Source organism: Lithobates pipiens, unplaced genomic scaffold (assembly GCF_037356315.1).
Source record: "Lithobates pipiens isolate NorthernLeopardFrog02 unplaced genomic scaffold, aLitPip1_a1.2 Scaffold_16, whole genome shotgun sequence".
Classification (NCBI taxonomy): domain Eukaryota; kingdom Metazoa; phylum Chordata; class Amphibia; order Anura; family Ranidae; genus Lithobates; species Lithobates pipiens.
Window position 1 is genome coordinate 610695543 of NW_027507748.1, and position 24074 is coordinate 610719616.

The 24074-nt window shown below is 42.5% G+C and overlaps 1 protein-coding gene across 1 annotated transcript in view; it reads right to left on the minus strand.

Moving 5' to 3' along the window:
- The window catches only part of ATP8A2 (ATPase phospholipid transporting 8A2), a 1022388-nt gene that overhangs the window by 621102 nt on the left and 377212 nt on the right, over positions 1–24074 (minus strand). The window contains exons 23-24 of the mRNA XM_077484049.1: positions 20135–20273; positions 9530–9594 (exon numbers count right to left, since the gene is read on the minus strand). Coding sequence (XP_077340175.1) covers positions 9530–9594; positions 20135–20273 — 204 coding nt within the window. The remainder of the gene's footprint in view (positions 1–9529; positions 9595–20134; positions 20274–24074) is intronic.

A 24074-nucleotide genomic window follows, 5' to 3' on the forward strand; every position in this document is an offset into this window, starting at 1 on the left:
ACATAGAAAAAGTCACAGATCTTTAAGTTCAGCTCATGTTAAATAGGGGCAAACACAAAAGTGTTGCATTTATAATTTCGCTCAGTGTAGATCAATCAGTTCTTCTCAGACATGTTGACACATCCGCTCCCGAGGAAGTGGCTTTTGCCACAAAACACATCGAGCAATACATGCTTTGACATACTACTTGTTTACGTAACTTCCACCTCATATCCCTGGCTGTTCTCAACACCTTCAGAATATGGAGTACATAAATCTCCTTACATATGGTTAATCAGATTGGACTGCTAGATCATCTCTGAATCTCATAATACATGAATTGCAATCTATTTATGTTTTACTATGACTGGTCTATATATGAAATATCTACCCTAACTGAAAATGCACTGCTATACTGTCTTTATACAAAGTGTAACATATTCATGCCATGTATACATATGGAATTGATATGTCACTTGCATTTATTGCAATGTGCTAAGTTTATACAAATTGTATGATAATAAACATGTTATTCTACTTTTGATACTGTCAATTGCCTCATTCAAAGTCCCAATTACCCCCCCCAGCAGATAGCTGGAAAAGCTAATAGGATTTATGAGATTTAGTTTCAGCTCACAAGAAGTTAAAAGGGCACAAGATTACAGGCTAAATCAATAGGTATCTTTTAGTATTTCAGTAAGTCTAAAAGAAGGGAACTACTGCAGCCATTACATCTAAGGACTGGTAAATTGCAATACATTAAACTGCTGCTTTTGGATTTAGAATACTTTAAGCAATATTAGTGGACAATCTGACTTTCATGAGGGGCATTAGAAGTATTTATTAACTGGAATAGGTGACTGTGAAAACATGTAATACAGCCACCTCCTCTACAAAAAAAAAAAAAACTGGCAGCACAGACAAACTGTAAGTAAAGGGACTGGAGTATACATGAGTTTTGTCTATACTAACACACAAGTTCCATTTAAAAAGAAAACAAAGCAATGGGTAGTGAGCACATTCCAAACCTGCTCCGACCAGCCATAAGAATGAACTCTTCACTTTTCTCAGGGGCCCATTTGAAGTCTAGTTACTGCAGCTCCTTGACCTTTTTAGATCACCTTTCCATTAAAGTATCTGGATAAAAGCTTTAGGACCAGGTAGGTCTCCAATCATGTTTAGATTATGCCAATCTAGCAATGGCACTTGGGAGAAAATAAAGGCTAGGTTTACTTACTGTGGTAGAAGTAATTTGCCAGAAAAGACTCTAGCAGAGATGAATAGATGCTACATATTTCTATACACACAAAAAGGTTGATATTCATGTAGTCCAGCAACAGACTTGTAAAGCGGTAGTTAGGCCAAAATCAAAAATATATTGTATTGCAGCTTACCAAGTCTTATATGCAGTGGCTGAATTCGTTTTATTTTTTAGGCTGCCTTTCTTTTTTTTTTTTACCTAGTGATCCGACAAGTAAGGCTACATTCACACCGGTGATTAGGGCTGGTGTGAATTGTAGCTGCAGTTCCTGATGTAGTTCTCAGCGGCTCTGAGCACCTAGTTGTGGCTGCTGGCCTGGTTCACTATAATGAAGGGTCACCAGAGGTTGCACCTATTTGCACCTCTTTACACAGCCAGTGATTACCTGCGATGATTGCTGTTGGATGCGCTTTGTGGTAATTAGGTAATCACTAGCTGTGCAGAGAGACACAAATACAAGGTGTGTCCAGAAAGTAATGAGAATATTTAAAAAAAAAATTTTTTGAAGAATTTTACAATTAACCATTCTCTTCGTCAAACTATGAACCTTGTGAGTATACACAACGCTCCCATCGGTTTTTCCATTCTTCATAGCATCCCTGGAAGTGGAATTGTGTTCAGAGCCTGCATAGTTTGACTTTTGATTTGCTCATTCGAGCTTTCTTGGGATGAGATGACGTGGGTGTGTGCCTTTCTGAACTTTGTTTCTTCATCTCAGGGTTGTAATCAAACACTCAGGATTCATCTCCCGTGATCACTCGACTCCAAAAAATCAGGCTCTCTGTACAAACAGGCCAACAGGTTTTGGAAAACGAGTTCATGGTGTTCCTTCGGATCAGATGACAAGTTCTTTGAAACAAGTATTGCACACACCTTTCTCATGTTCAAATCGTGAGTCACGATTTCATGAACAATTGACTTGGTAATTCCCATTTCCTCTGCAATCATTCTGTTAGTGAGCTGTCAGTCACAGTTGAGAACAGACCTCAATGCATCCACATTCAGTTCCATTTTTAATGAAGAAGGGCATCCTGATTGTTCCTCGTCTTCAACACCTTCTCGTCCTTCCTTCAAGGTCTTGTGCTATTGGCGCACTTGTGAAAATGATACAGGTATCTCCCCCAGTTAAGACCCCATGTAAACAGATACAATCAACACTCCCCGTATTCAAACCTGCTACTATAAACAAAGTTGCTAAACTCCTTTCTATCTCTCACCTAACCACCTGTCCCCTATTCCCTCTCAAATATTATGGTCACCCTCTGACTCAATCCTACACTCTCTAACCCACATCTTCAATCTCTCCCTCTCTCCTGGCATCTTCCCCAATGCTCTAAAATACGCATTGTCACCCCCATACTTAAAAAGCCATCCTTGGACCCTACCAATCTTAACAATCTACGCCCTATCTCCCTGCTCCCCTTTTCCTCTAAACTCCTTGAATGCCTGGTTTGCAACCAAATGAGTGACCACCTCACTTAGAATAACCTTCCTGATACCCTTCAACCTGGATTTCACCCTCAACACGCCACAGAAACTTCTCTTTTAAAGCTTGCAAATGACCTACTAACTGTAAAAACGAACAGACTCTATTCTGTTCTCCTACTTCTGAATCTTTCAGCTGCCTATACAGTTGACCACCCCCTCTTCTTCAAAAAACTTTACTCCCTCGGTCTCCATGACTGTGCTCTCCAGTGGCTCTCTTTCTACCTATCCCAATGCATCTTCAGTGTCACTTACAATTCTACTTCCTCCTCTCCTCTTCCTTTCTTTGTCAGGAGCTCCCAAGGTTCTGTTCTTGGACCTCTCCTATTTTCTAACTACACCTCTTCCCTGGGTCAGTTGATTGTCTCCCACAGCTTTCAATATCATTTCTACGCTGACAACACACAAATCTATCTCTCCACCCCTCAACTCACTTCATCAGTCTCATGCATCACTAACTTACTAACAGACATATCTGTCTGAATGTCACACCACTTCCTCGAACTCAACCTGTCCAAAACTGAGCTCATAATATTTCCTCCCCCACATGCCTCTTCCCCTGACTTCTGTCAAGAGCAATGGCACAACCATCCACCCATCCCCACATTTCAGGGTGCTAGGTGTTATCCTGGACTCTGTACTCTCCTTTTGGCCCCACATACAATCACTCTCGAAAGCTTGCAATCTTAACCTCCGCAATATCTCCAAAATAAGTCCCTTTCTAACCAATGAAACCACAAAGTGCCTAATTCCCTCCCTGGTTATCTCTCACCTCGACTACTGCAACTCCATCATCATTGGTTTACCTTTAAATAGACTATCCCCCCTTCAGTCCATCATGAATGCTGCTGCCAGACTCATCCACCTTACAAACCGCTCAGTGTCTGCTACCCCTCTCTGCCAATCACTTCATTGGCTGCCACTCGCCCAACGAATTAAATTCAAAATACTAACAATAAGTTATAAAGCCATCCACAACTCTGCCCCCAGCTATATCACTAGCCTAGTCTCAAAATACCAGCCTATTAATTTTCTTCGTCCCTCCCAAGACCTCTTGCTCTTTAGCTCCCTCATCTCCTTCTCCAATATTCGCCTTCAGGACTTTTCCCAAGCCTCTCCCATCCTCTGGAATTCCCTATCCCAATCTGTCAGACTGTCTCCAAATCTATCCACTTTTAGGCGATCCCTGAAAACTTTTCTCTTCAGAGAAGCCTTATCCTCCCTCCACCTAACAACTACACTTCTATTTTCTGCATCAGTTCAGCTCCCCACAGCTATTACACTTTTGTATCACTTGAACCTCCCTCCTAGATTGTAAGCTCTAACGAGTAGGGCCCTTTGAATCCTCCTGTATTGTATTTTATTGTATATATTGCCCTCCTCATAAAAATTATGTGTATAATCACAGATCTCAAAGGAGCTTCTGACTATGTTGATCTATACAGGACAGGGCAGCATCTTCCTCCTTTTGGGAGATGGATGTACCAATCAATCTTGCAAAAAAAATGTCACCCTGCATGTATATGTTTGTATGCTGGAATTATACTTTAATGACAATGCAAACTGCCTTTTTACTGGCACATACTATGGAACAAGTGTCAAAGGGATTGATTTATCAACCACTTAAGCCCGGACCATTTTCCAGCTAAAGGACCAAGCCCCTTTTTTGCTATTCGGCACTGCATCGCTTTAACTGACAATTGCGCGGTCAAAATGTATGTCCTTTTTTCCCCACAAATAGAGCGTTCTTTTGGTGGTATCTGATCACCCCTGCGGTTTTTATTTTTTGCGTTCTAAACAAAAAAAGACTGACAATATTGAAAAAAACGCATTATTTTTTTACATTTTTTTATAATAAATATCCCCCAAAAATATATAAAAAATTATTTTTTTTCCTCAGTTTAGGCCGATACGTATTCTTCTACATATTTTTGGTAAAAAAAATCGCAATAAGCGTTTATTGAATGGTTTGCGCAAAAGTTATAGCATCTACAAAATAGGGGATAGTTTTATGGCATTTTTATTAATAATTTTTTTTTTTTACTAGTAATGGCGGCAATCAGCGATTTTTATTGTGACTGTGACATTATGGCGGACATGTCGGACAATGTTGACACATTTTTGGGACCATTGGCATTAATACAGCAATCAGTGCAATTAAAAATGCACTGATTACTGTAAAAATGTCACTGGCAGTGAATGAGTTAACCACTAGGGGGCAGTGTAGGGTGTGTGTGTGTGTGTGTGTGTGTGTGTGTGTGTTTTTTAACTGTAGGGGGCGTGGCTTGGCGTCTGATGTCACTGATCGTCTTTCCCTATAACAGATCAGTGACAGCCCCAGTAGGAAGCACGGAGAGAGGTTTGTTTACACTTACCTCTCCTCGTTCTTCAGCTCTGTGACCTGATCGCGGGACACCGGCGGCGATCGGGTCCGCGGGTCCCGCGGCCACAGTCACAGAGCTCAGGACCAGGTCACGAGTGTGTCGGCAGCAGCACGCTCGCCACCCACGGCTGGGCACTTAAAGGGCAACGTACCTGTAAGTGCTTGTGCCCAGCCGTGTCATTCTGCTGACGTACATCGGCATGAGGCGGTCCTTAAGAGGTTAAAGGCAAATAGGCCAGTCACGTTGTGCGAGAAGTTGTACTTTGCAAGGGAATTTGCCCTAGAGCTTAGTGAATGTGGTTATGGTTCTCTTTGCTAAGAATATTCAATAATGTGCAAGAAGAAACTAGAGTATTTTTGCTTACACATGATTGGATGATAAAAGTCAGCGGAGCTTCACCTCATTCACTAAGCTCTGGGGCAAAACCCCTTGCAAAGTGAACAGTCTATTTGCCTTTCGTAGACCAAACCTTAAGACTCCTGATGGGTTCTGAATGGTCATCTGGAGTCTAGCATAATAGCTATTGGTTTAGTTTTATACACACCTTTCTGAGAGTTCGGTAATAATCTGACATCATAGTCAAATTGATTAGCAGCACACCATTAATATCAAGTGAATCTTTTATTTGTCACTATAAAAGCAAGCAATGTTTGGCTGAGGATGGGAAATCTTTCACAACACCCTGAAAACTTCAAAGTTTTCTATAAAACATCCTCTCTGCCAGCTGCAGAGAGTGGTGTTTAAAACCATGGAACACACAGATTTTGGGGCAGACTCAGAACCTAGCTATATTGCTTAGGTGCTGCATGTGCTGTTTGCAATAATGTGTATACAATGCAGGAGTCTGTATGGCAGAGTTCAGGGGAATGCAATACACAGAGTAAAGGGGCCAGGAGTACATATTACACAGATTTCCATAGTCAGAGCTGGGTTTATGAATACATAATGCAGAGTGCAAGGGCAGGAGTGTGTTATGCACATAGTGCAGGGGTCTAGGGTACAAGGCAGTGCCCTCTGGCGACTTCCTGGAGCCACAGGGTTGAAGCCATGGTCCATGCTTATAACAGCACCAGGTATGATGTGGTGCATAAGTGGTTCAAGTCAAAGGTATTTGTTAAAGCAAATATATTGCTATATACTGTATATGTAATACAAATGGTTTATAGCACAGTAAGGATACACTTAAAGCAAGTACTTCAATTGTGGATATTGCTTCAGCAGTACAGCATGAAAGGGAATGGGTGGCAGCAGCCAGTGGTACCTAATTCAATGACTAGTCACAGTCAATATGGCCTACAGTGATGACGAGGCAGACAGATTAATAAATGCATCTAAGGCTGGGTTTACACTAGCTGCAGCCGCGGCTCACAGAGGGGGTCCAGTGCGTTCCTGTTCTCTGTTTCAGGGGCAAATTTTTGCCTGAATTCGGACCTGAAACTGAGCCAGAGACGCACAGGACATGGCTTGCAGTTGGGACCACATCGGCCCCAGAGGTGTGTGAACCGGCTCCATTGAGAGGCGGTCACTCTCCTGTCATATGAATTGAATGCGGGAAAAAAACGCATCCAATTGGCATAAGTGTGAGCCCATCCTAAAGGTTTCATCTCAATGGTAACTCAGCCTCTGCATGACAAGTGTTGATAAACCAGACTTTGCAAAAAAAAAAAGAACAAAAATTCACTAGTGAGAGGAAGTCCCTTCACAGACTGGGCAATAGATGCTTAGGGATGGGGTTCCCTGAGCCCCTAAACATGGTTTGCTTTTATGGTAGCAAATAAACTACAGGCATACCCCACTTTTAAGTATACAATGGGGTTTATTTACTATAGCTGGAAAGTGCAAAATCAGGCTAATTTCTGCATAGAAACCAATGAGCTTCCAGGTTTTATTACCAAAGATTAATAGAACAAGCTGGGGTTAGAAGCTCATTGGTTTCTATGCAGAAGTGATCCTGATTTTGCACTTTCCAGCTTTAGTAAATAAACCCCATTGTGTACTTAGAAGTGGGGTATGCCTGTATTTACTCGGCACTGATGAAATTTTGGTGATCACTTTGCTTATGGACTTTATTTGCTTGTGGTCCCAGCCATCAGTTCACTACAGCACTCACCAGTGGTCTTTGGCTATAAGAAGTGCATTGGTGTACACTCATTGGAGATCAGCTGTGCAGATACTGTCATAGATTCCTATTCAGCTCTATGAGTACCTTTGTCAGCACCTTCACCAACAACATTTGGTGAAACATTTGCTGTTCTAAACAGCGTCTCCCTGTTCTGCCTAGCAACAAGTGACACTGATCTCTGCTCCATGTGATTGGAGCAGAGATTAGTGTTTACTAACACAAAGCCCAGCCCCCCACAGTTAGTAACACGCCCCTATGAACACTTAACCCCTACACTGCCACCCCCTGGTTAACCCCTTCACTGCCAGTGTCATTTACAAAGGAATCAGTGCATTTGTATAGATCTGATTGCTGTATAAATGACAATGGTTCCAAAAATGTGTAAAAAATGTCCGATGTGTCCGCCATAATGTCGCAGTCACAATAAAAATCGCTCATCGCCGCCATTACTAGTAAAAAAAAAAATTAATAAAAATGCCATAAAACTATCCCCAATTTTGTAAACGCTATAAATTTTGCGCAAACCAATCAATAATTGCTTATTGCGATTTTTTAACCAAAAATATGTATAATACGTATCGGCCTAAACTGAAGGAAAAAACGTTTTTTTTTAGATATTTTTGGGGGATATTTATTATAACAAAAAGTAAAAAAGAATGCATTTTTTTCAAAATTGTCGCCCTATTTTTCTGTATAGTGCAAAAAATAAAAACCACATGGGTGATCACATACCACCAAAAGAAAGGTCTATTTGTGGGAAAAAAAGGACATCAATTTTGTTTGGGAGCCACATCACACGACCGCGCAATTGTCAGTTAAAGCGACGCAGTGTCGAATCGCAAAAAGTGGTCTGGTCTTAAGCCAGCAAAATGGTCCAGTCTGAAAGTGGTTAAACAACCCTTACCTCTGCAGTGGAAGCTCTGATTTAAAGTCTAAAGACCAGGAAACGGCGTATGATAAAAGGTACCCAAAGCCATAAAATAACAGTGAGGACAGCCAGGACAAGGAGAAACACCCCATTGGGCTTACTGAATAAGGGAAACTAAGCATAAATGATGTATGTGAAACCTTTGCAAAAATAGCGCATCTTAACATCCTTGAGAACAAGGAAATATGGCTTCTATTGTATACATGCTCTATACTTTCTGAAAGGCCCACTCAACACACCGATTCTAGTTTTAAGTAAAACTAGGTCAAAGTACATATATTTTTTATATGATTTATGAAGACGGCAGTACAAATATAATTTCATCAAAATGTGATCAAAATCTCATTAAACTTTTAAATTAACATTCCTCTATCTATATCAAAATATTTGTTTAAAAAAATATCCAAGCTCCGCAGACCAGCTTCCATTATCTTCAGTCCAAAAATGTAAATGTAAATCTGCATGCCATAAATCACCAGTCATTTATGACAGAGTAAATACAACAAGTTAACTGTTAGTATGCAATAGATATTCTGCTTTGCCACGGCTTGTTCAAGGAAATCTTTCATACATTTGTTTTTACAAACGTTTTCAGCCAAAACTTTTTATTTTTTGCTGTTTAGAGTGGAGAACTGCTAAATCAAGGGGACATTTCTTTTCAGTGAAGAAACAGCAATAAAATCAACATGTGTACCAGGCTTTAGGCTGGCCATACATGGATTCAGCTGGTTCAGCAGGACCTGGACAAATTTTGATCCATGTATGGGAAGGGAGGCTGTACCAAAGTCAATTTACAGGTACAGGGTACCGAAGGGAAAGAAGGAGTCAATAACTGATAACAACTGATTAGGGTAAACAAAGGGTTAACGCTGGTTTAAATATGAACACGTTTTATATAAAGAAAGCGTGTTTTTGTATCTTTCTATCTTTTGTCTGAACATTGTTTCTAAACGCAGCGTCATAAGGTCAGTTATTTACAGCAGCTGCCGGAATAACTGCTGTATGCATGGAGCAACTCCGGAAAATCATTTTGACAGCCAGGAGTTTCCAGCAAATGCAAAGGGAGATCAGCAATTAAGCAGGACAGGGCTTACAAGGGAGTAGTGGCCGGGACAGTACTACACATACCCTGTATACATCAATTACATTTTTTGGGCGTGTGTAGCATGCCCAAAGTCCACAACTGGTTAATTAGGATTTATGACATGCTAATTCAAGTGAACAGTAATATTTAATGATAGCTACACTTTAAATGAGGAGTAAATGGCTATTCTGGGATTTATGAAGGAAGTGTTGTCTGCTTTATGAATGCACCGCTGTACTTCATTGTTACACAATTAAATAGTGAAAATATGGAAACACAAACTTACATCCAGTGAGTCCTCATTAACAACGATGAGTGACATTGTCTGTGACACCAGCCGACACGAGTATCCTGCCAAACACAATAAATTCATCATTAGCAAGACAATTTAACATAGCAGAATGACAGTCAGTCAGCTAGTCTGCACCATTTACAAGTAGAGGTAAGGGGTAAGCAGCTTGGAAGTTTTCAGACATGTTTTGTATGCCCTTTGAAGAGCTTTGCCAATATCAGAATTGAGTTATATTATATAAATGTCATCACATAAAAACTTAACAAGGATTTTCATCCCTATAGCAGGATATACAAGGACAGTGGACGAAGCCAGGCAGGTCATTCCTTTATGTCCCAGAGGCCAAATATATATAAAGAATTGCTTCTTTAAAGCCAGATTCAGCCATACTGTTTATACTTCTTTTCACTCTCCCAGCCCTACTGCGTGGTGTCAATATTCTGCACCCCCAAGCCAAAACAAATAATATTCAAGCTAGTATAATGGACTTACAATTTTAGCCTTCCATCTGCACTATCCTTAAATGGATATTACACTAATGCTGCGTACACACGATCGCACATTCCAACAACAAAATCCTGGGATTTTTTACCGACGGATTTTGGCTCAAGCTTGTCTTGCATACACACAGTCGCACAAATGTTGTTGGAAATTACGATCATCAAGAACGCGCTGACGTACAACACGTATGATGGCACTACAAAGAGGAAGTTCAATAGCCAGTGTGTCACCCTTTGGGCTCCTTTTGCTAATCTCATGTTAGTAGAAGTTTGGTGAGAGCCGATTTGCGCTTTTCAGCCTCGTGTTTTTCAGATTGTTACTGCTCTTCAGTTTGTGCTTGTGGATTCGTATCTGGTTTTTAGTGCATGTAGTCAGTTTGCATCTGTTTTTCAGTGTGTGCAATTTATAGTACGTATTTGATTTTCAGTGTGTTCTTGTATGCTCATTTCTGAATTTCACCTCGCTTTTCGCAGGCCTTTCTGATTTTCAGTGTGTTCTTTTATTCTGACCAGCCGACTGTTTTGAAGCTGTGTTGTGGGTACATACTCATCGTAGCGTTCGAGCTGTGCAGGGGCTTGGTGTTGGGGTTCTTAATTTGACCCAAGCCATGTCCATGAACAGGGTGATGCGGAGTTCATGGACGAAGAATTGGTTGCTCCAGTGTGACCAACTCTCTCACATGCCTTTGTTGCAGGAGATTTGTGAGAATAATCCTGATGCTGATGATTTCAGGATTTATCTCTGGATGACGGACCCCGTTTTTCACCGTCTTTTTCACCATCTGTTGGCTTTGCTGTCCCCTTATATCACCAGGCAGGACACCTGCATGTGGCAAGTCATCACTCCTGAACAGAGGCTTGTCACCACCTTGTGGTACTTGGCGATGGGGAGAAGTCTGCAGGACATCAAGTTCTCAACAGGCATCTCCCCCCAGGCTCTGGGGATCATTATTCCAGAGACCTGTTCTGCCATCATTCAGGTCCTGCAGAAGGACTATATTAAGGGAAGTTTTCTCCTTTAACGTCACATTCTATTTATTTAATGTTTGCTAATGTATTGTATTTCTTTCATCGTTCCCTAATTACCATGACTGTAATATGCTGTGAATATCCTATTTGTCCTCATGCATGCTGGGAGTTTTTAATGCTCAATTTTTGTTCTTCATGCATATTTTCCTTCACTAACCTCCCCAGCATGCTATCCTGGGCCCATACACACCTAACCTAGTCACTTAACAATATAACGTGTCAGCTCCATAGTAGTGCTTTACCCTAAACACCCCTTAAAATATGTACAAATGTTATTTGTGTCCTTAAATTCAGGCAGATTGGCAGTGGCTTTTTTTTGGGGTCAAAAAATCATTTGGAACCCTCCCTCCCCCCAACCGCTAAGTCAACCTATACCAATACTCTATCTGCTGACTTTGCCACACCCATACACACTATACCCACCTCTTTTGTGGTCAGTTGTATGGATGAACTCACCAAAGCATGTAGTGAAAGGGCCTGCCTGAATACTTTCAAATGGTACTGTTTAAAGTTTTGATCTCCTATTATCTTGATAGGTAATTGCAGAATGTAAAAATGTGCTTCAATTTGGACAGTGTGTATTCATATTTTTGTATTATGACACTCCTCACCTGTCCAGTGGGCTGCCAATAGTGTAAGTAAAGGAGGGGCTGGCAAAAATAACACACATTACTTATGCATTCACCTGTCCAAAACACCCCCCCCCCCCTAAAAAATTTACAGTGGGCCATCAGATGGGGTGAGGAATCTGATAAGTGGACCTTAAGATTTTTTTTATTTAAATACTCCTTCAAAAAAATGTTATACTGATGTTGGCCAATAATGTTTGTGTCTAGTCTGCTTGCAATGTTATGTGCAAAAGTCCTAATTAATTTTTTTCTTGTTTCACTCTACAGTTTCCTTCAACGTCACAGGAATGGCAGACTATGGCTTCCCAATTTGCCCAGTGGTGGGACTTTCTCAACTGCGGAGGGGCAATAGATGGGAAACACGTCCACATAGTGCCACCCCCCAACTCAGGGTCATACTATTACAACTACAAGGGGTTTAATAGTATTGTGATGTTGGCGGTGGTGTCGGCAATATATGATTTTCTCTATGTGGACGTGGGGGAGAATGGCCAGATGTCTGATGGTCATCGCCCAGACCGAGTTCTACGGACGGCTCCAGAATGGTGGCTTGGGATTGCCACCTCCAGAAGACAACGTGACTGGTCTGCCGTTCATCTTTGTCGCTGATGTGTTTGGGCTGGGTGATCCCTGATGTGGCCATTCCCCATGAGGACCCTCACCCCAGACCAGAAGGTTTTTAACTACCGGCTGACCAGAGCCAGAAGAGTGGTAGAGAATGCTTTTGGGATAATGGCCAGCCGGTTCTGCCTATTCCTTATGCCAATCAACAAGGCGGAATATAAACGTAACCATATAATCCTTGCATGCTGCATTCTCTACAACTTTTTAAGGAGAAATTATATGAACTACGTGGCCTCAGTGGCCATGAGGCTGGATTTCAAGACCAAACCCTGACGGCGCTTGAAGCTGGCCGTCCTGGCTTGCCCCCCCTAAAGCGTTGCAAGGTCTGTCAAAAATATATGGAGTACTTTGCGGGTAGGGGGGCCATTGATATGCCAGAAAATGTTTAAGAAACCTTTTTTAAATACATTTTTATTTTAAAGTGAAATAATATTTCCTTTGATTTACTGCTTGTGCTTCTTTTAAGGCTGTCTGTTGGTTATCCAATGGGATTTTTTTTTGCCCATTTTCTTCAATAGTGCAAACGTAATTTCTTTGATACACAAAGTGACAATCTCTTCTTCAGCTAACTATTATGCTGTGGGTCTGCTACACACACACCTTGTTTTTGTTGTTAATGTATGTAATGCATTAATGCTTAAAATATTCATCATTTTCCACACCATAAATTTTTTGGAATTACGAAAAAGGCCTGATTGATGCAAATTTTCTTGCACTGTGGGTGTTATTTACTAAAGGAAAATCGACTTTGCACTACTGCAAAAGTGCACTTGATATTGCACTGAAAGTGCACTTGTAGTGCAAAGTGGATTTCTCTTTAGTAAATAACCCCCATTGTCACTGTAAACAACAACTTAAGCAAAAAATTGCTATTGAGCATTGAAAGAAGAAGCCACACATTGTTGAGTAGAACATTTTTACTCTGTGCACATTCACATGTGCGTTTAGAAAAGGGTCAAACCAACATATTTTTTGGAATATAATATTTTTTTTTTGGGACAGTAGAAATACCCTTTTTTGTGGTAAACAGGCATGTTTTTCAAAACATAAAAAAATACACAACTCAGGAACGTACAAAGTTCAACTTTGATAAATTGAAGGCAATATCAGACATTAGTATGTCCAAACTGTGTTGATCTTGCCTTCATCAGATGGGGTGATGTCACCCCTGTGAAAGCCAAATTTTGAAGATGCACACAAATTGGGAGTCAAAATACGGATTTCATTCCTGATCCCATACCTAAGGTCAACATGTCTTAGCTCCCATAAAGGGGGATCAATGGACGTGTTTTGGGGGTACAACCCCTTCCTCTCAGCTACTTGAGTTGCGAGGAAGGGGTTGCACCCACAAAACGCATACCTTGATATCCCGTGATGGCAGATAGCCCATGTTGACACACTGTGTGCATCTTCAAAATTTGGCTTTCAACATTTTTTAGAAAAGTTATAATAAAAATAAAAAAATGCTAAAATGTTGGTGTGTTTTATATTCTGCCTAAAACATCAATGATGTTCTTCATTTTTTGTTGAACGTCATCAATGTTTTGCTTTGTCTTTTCTAAATCACGACTGCATACCATGATCTCCCTGATGAGGACGTGTGTACTTGCACTGGTGAAATTAATTTCTTCTTCCACAACATCCACATCCCCTAAAATAAAAACACACACCATGTATTATAAATATGCAGGCATACATCTATTACCCGAAGCTGTGGTCTCACTCACCTGTTGTGGTCACTATTTTGCCCACTTCATAAACCTCTCCTTCCTCCACATCCTGAGGCTGTGGTGTGGTGACTTTCCCTTCTTTAGGAGGTTGGGGGTCCCTGGTGTCCTCTAACGTCCCGATTCTTTTCTCCCCTATGTGAGTAAAATAAAGGTGTATTTAGCACACAGATATTTGAGGCAAGAAACATGAATATGAAACATTGCTTGGAATTGTCATGCAATTGTCTGTTTTGGCAGAGTTCCAAGATGAAGACATGATTTTTTCCCTTTCTTCAAGCTGAAATACTTACCTTTTGGGGTAAAGTTTCACACAAGGAGACAAGCCTAGTATCCACTGGAGCACCGGTGTGGGACACCCTAAAAAGTGTGTTCTGGTTTCCCACACTAGTGCTCCTGTGTCCAGATGTGTAAACAGCTGCTGAGTGTCTTCTCCTTACACTGAATTAAGTTTGCATTTCATTCTAGATACAAACCCATCTAGACAACAATGTACTAAACTTATTTTAATACACATAGGTCTGAACAAATGTAGTTAACCTGCATCTGCCAAATCCTAAACATCGTATTAGTGGCAAACAATGTTTACTGCGAATGATTACTGTGCCCACAAAACTGACTAAACTTGTCATTTTAATAAGAATAGGAACACACGACAAAATACTTACTTTTTTACTCTCTTGATTCTTCTGTACTGATCCTGCTCCCTCAGTTTGAGGTCTGACCATCGTTTTCTCAGTTAATCCTTGGATCGCCATACCCCAAAATTCTTCTGCAGACTTTTCACAACTTTAGTCATGATCTTGGCCTTTCTGACATTTGGGTTTGGGTAAGGTCCATGCTTCCCATCAGGGTCGGCCCTCTTCAAGATGTCCACCATCTCCACCATCTCTACAAAGGCCATATTAGAGGCCTTAAATCTCCTCTGGGATTGAGACGTTGTGGCTCCGTGCTTTCGTAGTTTCTGCTGTCTTCATGCACCTGTTGTCTCTCCGCCATGTGTTCTCCCACTGCGCCGAAAGACAAGGGGCGGGGAATAGACTAGAAAGAAGGTGAGGGGCGGGCGGAGTTTCACGCATGCGCAGTGTATATAAAGTGTAACACATGTGCATCGTACATACGATTTGCGAGCAGAGAGAGTAGCGGAAGCGCCGATCGTTCTAACAAAGGTACAATTTTAACTTGGGGCATCAGTGGCCTACACTGCTTAGTGATTGAAGCCTATATTGGGACAAGATTATGTGAGTTTAGCCTGACATTAGGGTTTGTCTTGTGTTGCTTCTTGCAGATAAAATGGATCGATTCAACAATCATGATTTTCTCCCCCAATTCATTGATTTGTACAGAGAGCTGCCCTGTCTGTGGCAGACAAAACACCCCTTTTATACAAATAAACTAAAGAGGAAGGCAGCACTGGATAAATTGCTGGAATTTGTGAAGCCACATATCCCCATGGTAGACATCAACTATTTGAAGTGCAAAATTGGTGGACTAAGGAGCACATATAATAGGGAGTGCAAGAAGGTCCAGGATTCCCAGAGATCAGGAGCAGCAGCAGATGACATTTATGTACCCAGGCTGTGGTACTGCGCTTTCTGTCAGACCAGGCTGAAATCAGGCCACTCTCAACCCTTCCTTCCACTCTTCCTTCCAACCCAGCTACCCCCCCCCCCAGTCTTCTTAAGGCCTATGCCTGCATGGCTGATAACAAAATGCAGGAAATGGAGGTGGGCCAAAGATGCAGGCTGTTGTAAGCCCACAGCCTGGGGACATATATGTCATCTGCTGCTGTTCCTGATCTCTCTGAGTCCTGGACTGGATTGTGCTCCTCCCTTTTAAATGGACTCCTCAGGATCCCAATTTTACCTGTAAAATAGTTGATGTGTGCCCTGGGGTACAAAGGCTTCGCAAATTTCACCAGTTTATCTAGCGTTACCTACCTCTTTATTTTGTTATGACTCCTAATAAATGTCTATTTTTTGTCTAAAATCATTGGCTATGTGTTAAAATTAAAAAAGCACAGTTTGTTTGTAAGTAGGCAGGTACATTTCAAAAAGACAATGTAAAATTACCAAGGGACACCAACCAATCTCCTTGAGGTTAAAAAATATAAGATAATTATGGTGTTGTGGTAACTTGACACACAAAACAAAAAAAAATATTACGGAGATCAGAAAAAAAAACCCATGAGATCTTGATTTAAAAAAAGGAGATTACTATAAACAAAAATTAAAAACATTATTCTGGAGATCTGGTGAAAAAGAAATCTGTTTGTCAGAACTCTGTGTGAATATCAGCTGCAAAACAACTTTATAATTCTAGCACTATAAAGAAGAAGAGAATGCTCTGCACTGAAATATTACAAATTTGCAGAGTGACAAATGTGCTATCTCCATTACGAACGCTAGTTTTACCAGACGGAGTGCTTCCATCTTGTACTTGATTCAGAGCATGCGTGGAATTTTGTGCGTCAGAATTGTATACACAAGCTTGGAATTTCTGACAACTGATTCAGCTCTCAAATATTGTTGTCGGAAATTCCAACAAAAATTGTCCAATGGAGCTTAAACATGGTCGGAATTTCTGACAACAAGCTCCCATCAAACATTTGTTGTTAGAAAATCTGATCGAGTGTACGCAGCATTAGTAGCGTACTCCTTTCATGTGATGTGTCATGTTGCACTCGGATTTATAGTGCAACATGAAACATGGCAACATTCCCCAGTCCCTCACTCACAAACTCACACCGTCTATTTACCTGAATTGTGGGGTTCTTCTCCTAGCAGACTTTAGATAACTTAGTTTAGTTAAATTTAGTTTCGTTTTTATTTGGCACTGCTGTGCATGGCTCCACCTGCACAACTGCATCATTCAGGGGCATATCATGAAATGAGTGGGCCCATGTGTAAGATAAAATGCCCTAGGCATTGATAAGAAAAAAATGTGGTGCTCATGGGTAGTATGTGCAGTTGAGGAGTGCTGAGTGTATGGAGCTGAGTAGTATATGCAGGGAGAGGGTTGTGGAGTGTATGTCAGTGGGTAGTATGTGCAGGAAAGAAGTGCAGAGTGTATGCCGGTGGGTATTATGTGCAGAAGAGGAGCATGGATTGTATGGATATGGGTAGTATGTGCAGGAGAGAAGTATGGAGTGTAGAGCAGTGGGTATTATGTGCAGAAGAGGAGTATGGAGTGTATAGAGGTGGGTAGTATGTGCAGGAGAGGATGCAGAGTGTATGGAGGTGGGCAATATGTGCAGGAGAGAAATGCGAGGAGTATGGAGTGTATGGAGGTATATGGCAGGAGAGCGGTGTGGGGTATATGGCAGTGGGTAGTATGTGCAGGAAAGGAGTGCTGAGTGTATGGAGGTGTATGGAGGTGGGTAATATGTGCAGGAGAGGAGTGAGGAGCGTATAAGGGTGGGTAGTATGTGCAGGAGAGGAGTATGGAGTGTATGGTGGTGGGTATTTTGTGCAGGAGAGCAGTGTGGAGTGTATGGCAGTGGGTAGTATGTGCAGGAAAGGAGTGCAGAGTGTATGGTGGTGGGTAGTAAGTGCAGGCAAGGAGTGCGGAGTGTATAAGGGTGGGTAGTATATGCAAGAAAGGAGTATGGAGTATATGGAGGTGGGTAGTATGTGCAGGAGAAAAGTGCGGAGTGTATGGAGGTTGGTAGTATGTGCAGGAGAGGAGTGCTGAGTGTATGCAGATGGGTAGAATGTGCAGGTGAGAAGTGTGGAGTGTACAGTGGTGTGTAGTATGTGCAGGATGGTGTCCGTAGGACAGTGGACAATGTCAGTAGTTCTTTATTTTTTGTATTTTTTTTTTCAAAATGCTTTTTTGGGGGCAAGTGAATGTTGGGCAGTGGACGGTGTCAGCAGAGCAATAAACGGTGTCAGCAGTTTTTTATTTTATAATATTTTACCAAATTAAATTTTTTATCATTTTTTTACAATTTAATTTTGTAAAATTTAGTGCATTTTTTTTTATCAGTCCTGTTGGTGGGCTTTGGTGAGACTCCTGACATCTCCTCTTTGAGACAGAGAAAGGGACTGATGACAGATTCCCCAGGCCCTCTCAGCAGCCTCGGCATTGAAGATGAATGGACAGGACGGACAGGACAGAGAGGCTCCCATTCTTTTATAAACTGAAGCAGAGTAAACACGGTTTACTCTGCTCAGTTATCAAAGGACACAGGAGCGATCGGTAGCAATTGCTCTCTGTGTCCAATTCAGAAAAGTAAGGGGCTGGTAAATGACATCCATCCTGACATCCCACACAGCATCCGGCAGGAGAGGAGAGGAGAGAAGCCGCCTGCAAGGGGGGTGGCAGAGGAGGAGCAGTGCTGCGGGTCGAAGGACAGGGGGCCGGAGAACATGGGGCAGAGGAGAACTTGGGCACAAAGGAGAACACGGGAGGCTGGAGGAGGAGGACAGTGGGGGGATGATTGCAAGCACTGATTTACCTGTATCTTTTAAGCTGACAGCCGAGAGAGGGAGAGGAGGTCAAGCTGCTGTCAGCTGAAAAGCTATACAGGGAGATCGGTGGTTGCAACTGTCGCCTCGCCACACCAATCATTCCTGATTGTCAAGGGACCATCATCCATGGGTGCAGGGTAGGTCACAAAAAACAAAGAAGAGAGCAGCGCCATCCAAGTGCAGCTTGATAAAAACATTTTAATATAGGACAGACGATTTTAAACTCACAAGATTGTAGAGATTACAGCGCATGTGAATTGTTATAGAAAGTTCATCCACTCCTGGGGGAAGGCAGTCGGCTCTCAGGTGGAAAAGCAGCTGATGTTACCTGGTGGCTCCTGCTTCCTGGTTCTCAAATTCGGCTCAGGTGCAGCTGGACACGTCACTTACAGATGGTGAGAGAGTGGGGAGGAGCAATCCTGTAAGTTTAAAATCGTCTGTCCTATATTAAAATGTTTTTATCATGCTGCACTTAGATGGCGCTGCTCTCTTCTTTGTTTTTTACTGTCTACAGAGCCCCTTCTAGCTTGTTCTGAGCCGGCAGTCACCCAGAGTCAGCCCATTTTTGACCACCCACACACCTCTTGCTGCATTTGAACGCTCATGCATGGACACCCCACTATAGAGAGTAGATTAATCGCCCATTTCTCTCTATTTGAGCTGACAGAGCGCACATGAACATATGTATACTCTATTTCTGTGCAGGGTAGGTCACAGTGCCCCTGCACGCATGGATGATATGCTACTGGTATCATTCATTCACAGGTACATTTACAGGATCTGTGCATGGAAAGACTGAAAGCCCCATTTTTCACTGCAGTAGAAGGACTCATGGATCTCAATGGAACACTATAGTAGTGATGTCATCGACACTATTTACTTCCTCTATCCCCACAAAACCGAAGGTCTATACCTCTGTTCGGACGTGCGCCCAGGGTAAGACTTTGCAGAAGCCTGTACATTGCCCCTGCAATGCACTGATTATGGTTGCAATGCTTTGCAAGATACAATCAAAAAATGAACACATGAACATTTTTTTTTCATTTCAAGTGGGTGCATATATTTTTATTTTTTGAAAGGGTGGACTGTGCTCCTAATTTAGCTTTTTGGATTTGCGATGGAAGAAGTAAGGGATTTTCTGGTTCCTTTTGGTCTCCACAATACCCTGGATCTCCTAAATCCTGGGGTTTGCTGATGTGCAAGAATGCCTTGGCTCCACTTGCTCCTGAATCCTTAGGGCCACTATTAGCCAATCACTGTGATAGGTTCCTCGCAGGCTTAAGCCTCATACACGCTATTTGTTTTTTTCGTTCAACCTAGCGTCCAAAACACTCCGATCAGCACTCTCAGACATTGGCTGAGAGCGCTGATCGGGAGCCACTTGGCTGCTGGCTTTTCAAATGGCTGGCTTCTGTCGGACCATCTGGCATACACAAAGGGCCTAATGTTGGCGAGTTTTTATTAAACCAGCCGATGTCACCCGCCATTAGGCCCACATGTACGGGGCTTTAGGGTAAGGTTAAGCAAAGCTTAAGAAGCAGGAAGTGTTGCAGCTGCACTCCTGTTCAGGGAAACTTCTTTAATTAGACCAGAAATCACAATTAAACCTAACATTTACCTATATTGACAGCAGTTTCCTGTTTGTCTCCTGTTAAAACCCATATTTTAATTTCAGCTTTTATCAAAGTGGCTATAGTTTCTGGGACTCCTCCTTGTAACTGGTCCTCTATTGCTGTGGCACCAAGAAGCATCAAATTCTGTAAGAAACACACACAAAGTTTGAAATGATTTCCAAACATTTCAGAGCTACATTGGCTACAATTGTACATGCCATATATTACAAGGCTGGGTTGATTTAGACATTTATAGGGGCCATAGATAGACACTTGTACCCTCTACTTATTCTAACACATATACATACCCAGGATCCAAAAACAGTAACAGTCTGGAAATGCTGTTAAGATGTCTCATTTAGGGAACACCTACTTAGGCCTCATACACACGTTTTAAAAAAACGGGCTGTAAAGCTAGTACCGGCACCAGGAAAAAATACAGCGTTAAAAACGCAATTTTATCCGCGTTTTGCATTGGCGTCAATGCATGTTTAGCTGCACTAGCTTTCCCTATGGGAGCCCATTGATTTGAATAGAAGTCACGCCAGAAGAAGGATCCGACTTGCGGTGCAACTTGTGTGCTGAGAATCTTTCAGGGGAACCCCGCCAAAATGCAAAAAAAAATTTTGCTTGAGGTTTCCCCCCTTCATTCTGGTATGGATCTTAAGGGAAAACCCCTACCCAAAAAATGGTGTGGGGATCCCCCCAAGATCTATACCAGACCTTTATGCGAGCATGCAGCCCGGGAGATCAGGAAAAGGGGCGATGAGTGAGCAACCCCCCTCCTGGACTATACCAAACCACATGCCCTCAACATGGGGGGTGGGTACTTTGGGGTGGGGGGGCCTGAGCTCCCCATCCCAAAGCACTTGTCCCCATGTTAATGGGGACAAGAGCCTCTTCCCAACAACCCTTGCCGTTGGTTGTCGGTAGTCTACAGGTGGGGGTCTTATTGGAATCTGGGAGCCCCTTTAATAAGAGAGCGCCCAGATCCTGGCCCCCCCACCCAATGTGAATGAGTATGGGGTACATTGTACCTCTACCCATTTACCTGGAAAAAAAGCGTCAAAAATAAAATACACTACACAGGTTTTTAAAGTAATTTATTAGGCAGCTCCGGGGGTCTCTTCTGACTTCTTCTCCCCTCTCTATCTCCTTCCGCTCTCTCCGGTTCTTCTCCATCTGTCTTCTGCTGGGTCTCATCCGCTATCTTCTGCTCTTTTGCCCGCTCTTTTGCTTGCTCTTGTCCGGTCTTCTCCATTGTCTGTCTTCTTCCCTCTGCTCTTCTTCCAATGTTGACTTGGCACGATCCCCCGGTGTAATTCTGGGTCTGATGTGTGCAATGACTTATATTGTCATGGGGAGGGGTCACCATGTGATGTCACCTGGAGGCCCCACCCATTATGACTTCATCGCCCAGGGCATGATGGGATGATGATGTCACAATGGGCGTGGCCTCCAAATTACATCATTTGGCGGCCCCACCCCATATCTATATAAGTCATTGCACACCGCGGACCTAGCATTACACCGAGAGATCGCATTGAGTCAACATCAGCAGAAGAGCAGAGGGAAGAAGACCCAGCAAAAAAGCAGAAGACAGTGGAGAGAGGAGAAAGCGGAGAGAGGAGACAGTGGAGAGAGGAGAAGGACCAGCAGAGGGAGAAGAGCCAGAGCTGCCTTAATAAAATACGTTAAAAACCCGTGTAGTGTGTTTATTTTGTACACTTTTTTTTGGTGAATGGGTAGGAGTACAATGAACCCCATACTCATTCACCTAAGGTGGGGGGCTGTATCTGGGGGCCCCCTTGTTAAAGGGGGCTTCCAGATTCCGATAAGTCCCCACCCACAGACCCCGACAACCAACGGCAAGGGTTGTCGGGAAGAGGCCCTTGTCCTCATCAACATGCAGACAAGTGCTTTGGGGTGGGGGGGCACAGGGCATGTGGCTTGGTATGGTCCAGGAGGGGGGGGGGCGCTTTCTCATCCCCCACCTTTCCTGACCTGCTGGGCTGCGTGCTCAGATAAGGGTCTGGTATAGATCTTGGGGGGACCTCCACGCCATTTTTTGGGCAGGGGGGTTTCCGCTTAAGATCCATACCAGACTGAAGGGTCTAGTAATGTCTTGGTGGGAACCTCGCGCAAATGTAAATAAAAAATTTGGCGGGTTTCCCCTGCAAGATTCTCAGCACACAAGTCACATCATCTTGATCCGACTTCTGTTGCGACTTCTATTCAAATCAATGGGCTCCCATAGGAAACCATTGATTATGAATAGAGGCAGAGAAATGCCGGACGAGGCTTACCACTGTGTATACAGTGGTAAGCCTTGTTAAACTGTGTTTAACACCTTTTATCGATGTCTGGCATTTTTACAGCTGTAGCCGCAGAACCTGCTGGTCCTGAGTTTTTTTTTTAGCTTAAAAACGCCAATGCTGTGTATGAGGCCATTGAATAACATGGAGTGGAGTTTCTAAGCTGCAAAAAAAGCTCAAAAAAGCTGCTTTAAAAACGTCCGTGTGTATGAGGCCTTATTTTCCAAAAAGAAGTCATGTACATCCACTACTACATGGTCAAGTAATCTATTTTCCATTAAATTGATTGTTAGAGTGTTCTTCTTCTGCTTCCTTTTAACAGCCTTAGTGAGCTCTTGAACCCCTCCTTTTCCTTTCACTTCCATTTATTTAGCACAAGCAGTTAACGTTACCTGCAGTCATGTGCCTTGCTCTATGCACACTACAAATCCCATATTCCATAGTCCATCTTAGGAGCAAGCAGAAGGTGGCTACATTCCTACATACAGTGGGACCATGGAAATGAATATAACCACCATCTAAGGCTTCATGTACACGGGACGTTTTTACAACCTCTCTTGAACGATTTAACTTGACAGATAATAACCGACGTTTAAAACATCAGTTTTGCCACATTTACATGCTGCGTTTAGCAGCAATTTGCCGCGTTTAGCCGCATTTGCGCTTAGAAGCGTTTTAGATAGCCAGAAATAAAAAACACCTGTAAATGAAATGCGGCTAAATGTGAGTTACTGCATTTAGCCGTGTTTAGGGGCTTGAAATGCCTCTAAACTTAGCTTCTGAACCCATTTTTTTGCATTCCATAAAAAGCCTCTAAGCTCAACTGTCTAGAAAGGACTGTAAAAGACCCTGTGTACATTTACTGATAAGATAACATAGAAGAGAGTTCAGGAGGAGTTGAAAAAAATGCCTAAATGTCCGTTTAGCAGCAGCAGTGTACATGAGGCCTAAAAGTAGTATCAAAGCAGTAAAACAAAGGAATTTTGAGATTTGGAGGATTCTAAATCTATTCTAGTGGCAACTCCAGCTAATTATATGTCAATTAACACAGAAGTGCGAAAACTACCATAATTATGCTGCTAATCAAGAGAGATCCAAGATAAATGACATACTAAATATCTATATGCATTATTAGCTGATTGTTCATCCAGTGCCCAGGGCAAACATACCAAAATGCACTCCCACACTAACTCTGCTGATGTGTGCCCCCAGTTGTCTTTTGGGAGTGGGATCCCAACTGTCACCATGCTTTTCTTAGCACCACTGTGTAGGTCTGGGTTCACTAACCAGGTTTCACATGGACTCAAAGTGTGCAGTGACATTGTGGGATCTGCCTGCTGCTGGTTCCTCTGTCAGCTTCTCTGTTTACAAATGAGCAGTCCTGCGCAAACAGAGGTCTGGGTGGGTGCTAGTATCATGGGGCGCCCCACCCCCACTTGACAACACTGCTCCCTGAGGGCACTGCTGCTCCTGCCCTTCCCCTGTCCTGCCCTGGGCACATTATATTGAAAGCTCTTCTGGGGCAGTCACTGTTTTAACTAGTTCTTTGTACATTGTAAACCACCGGGTAATACTCTGGTACTATATCAAACATCCTATTAAAACAACAGTCCCCTGAGTATACCATAAA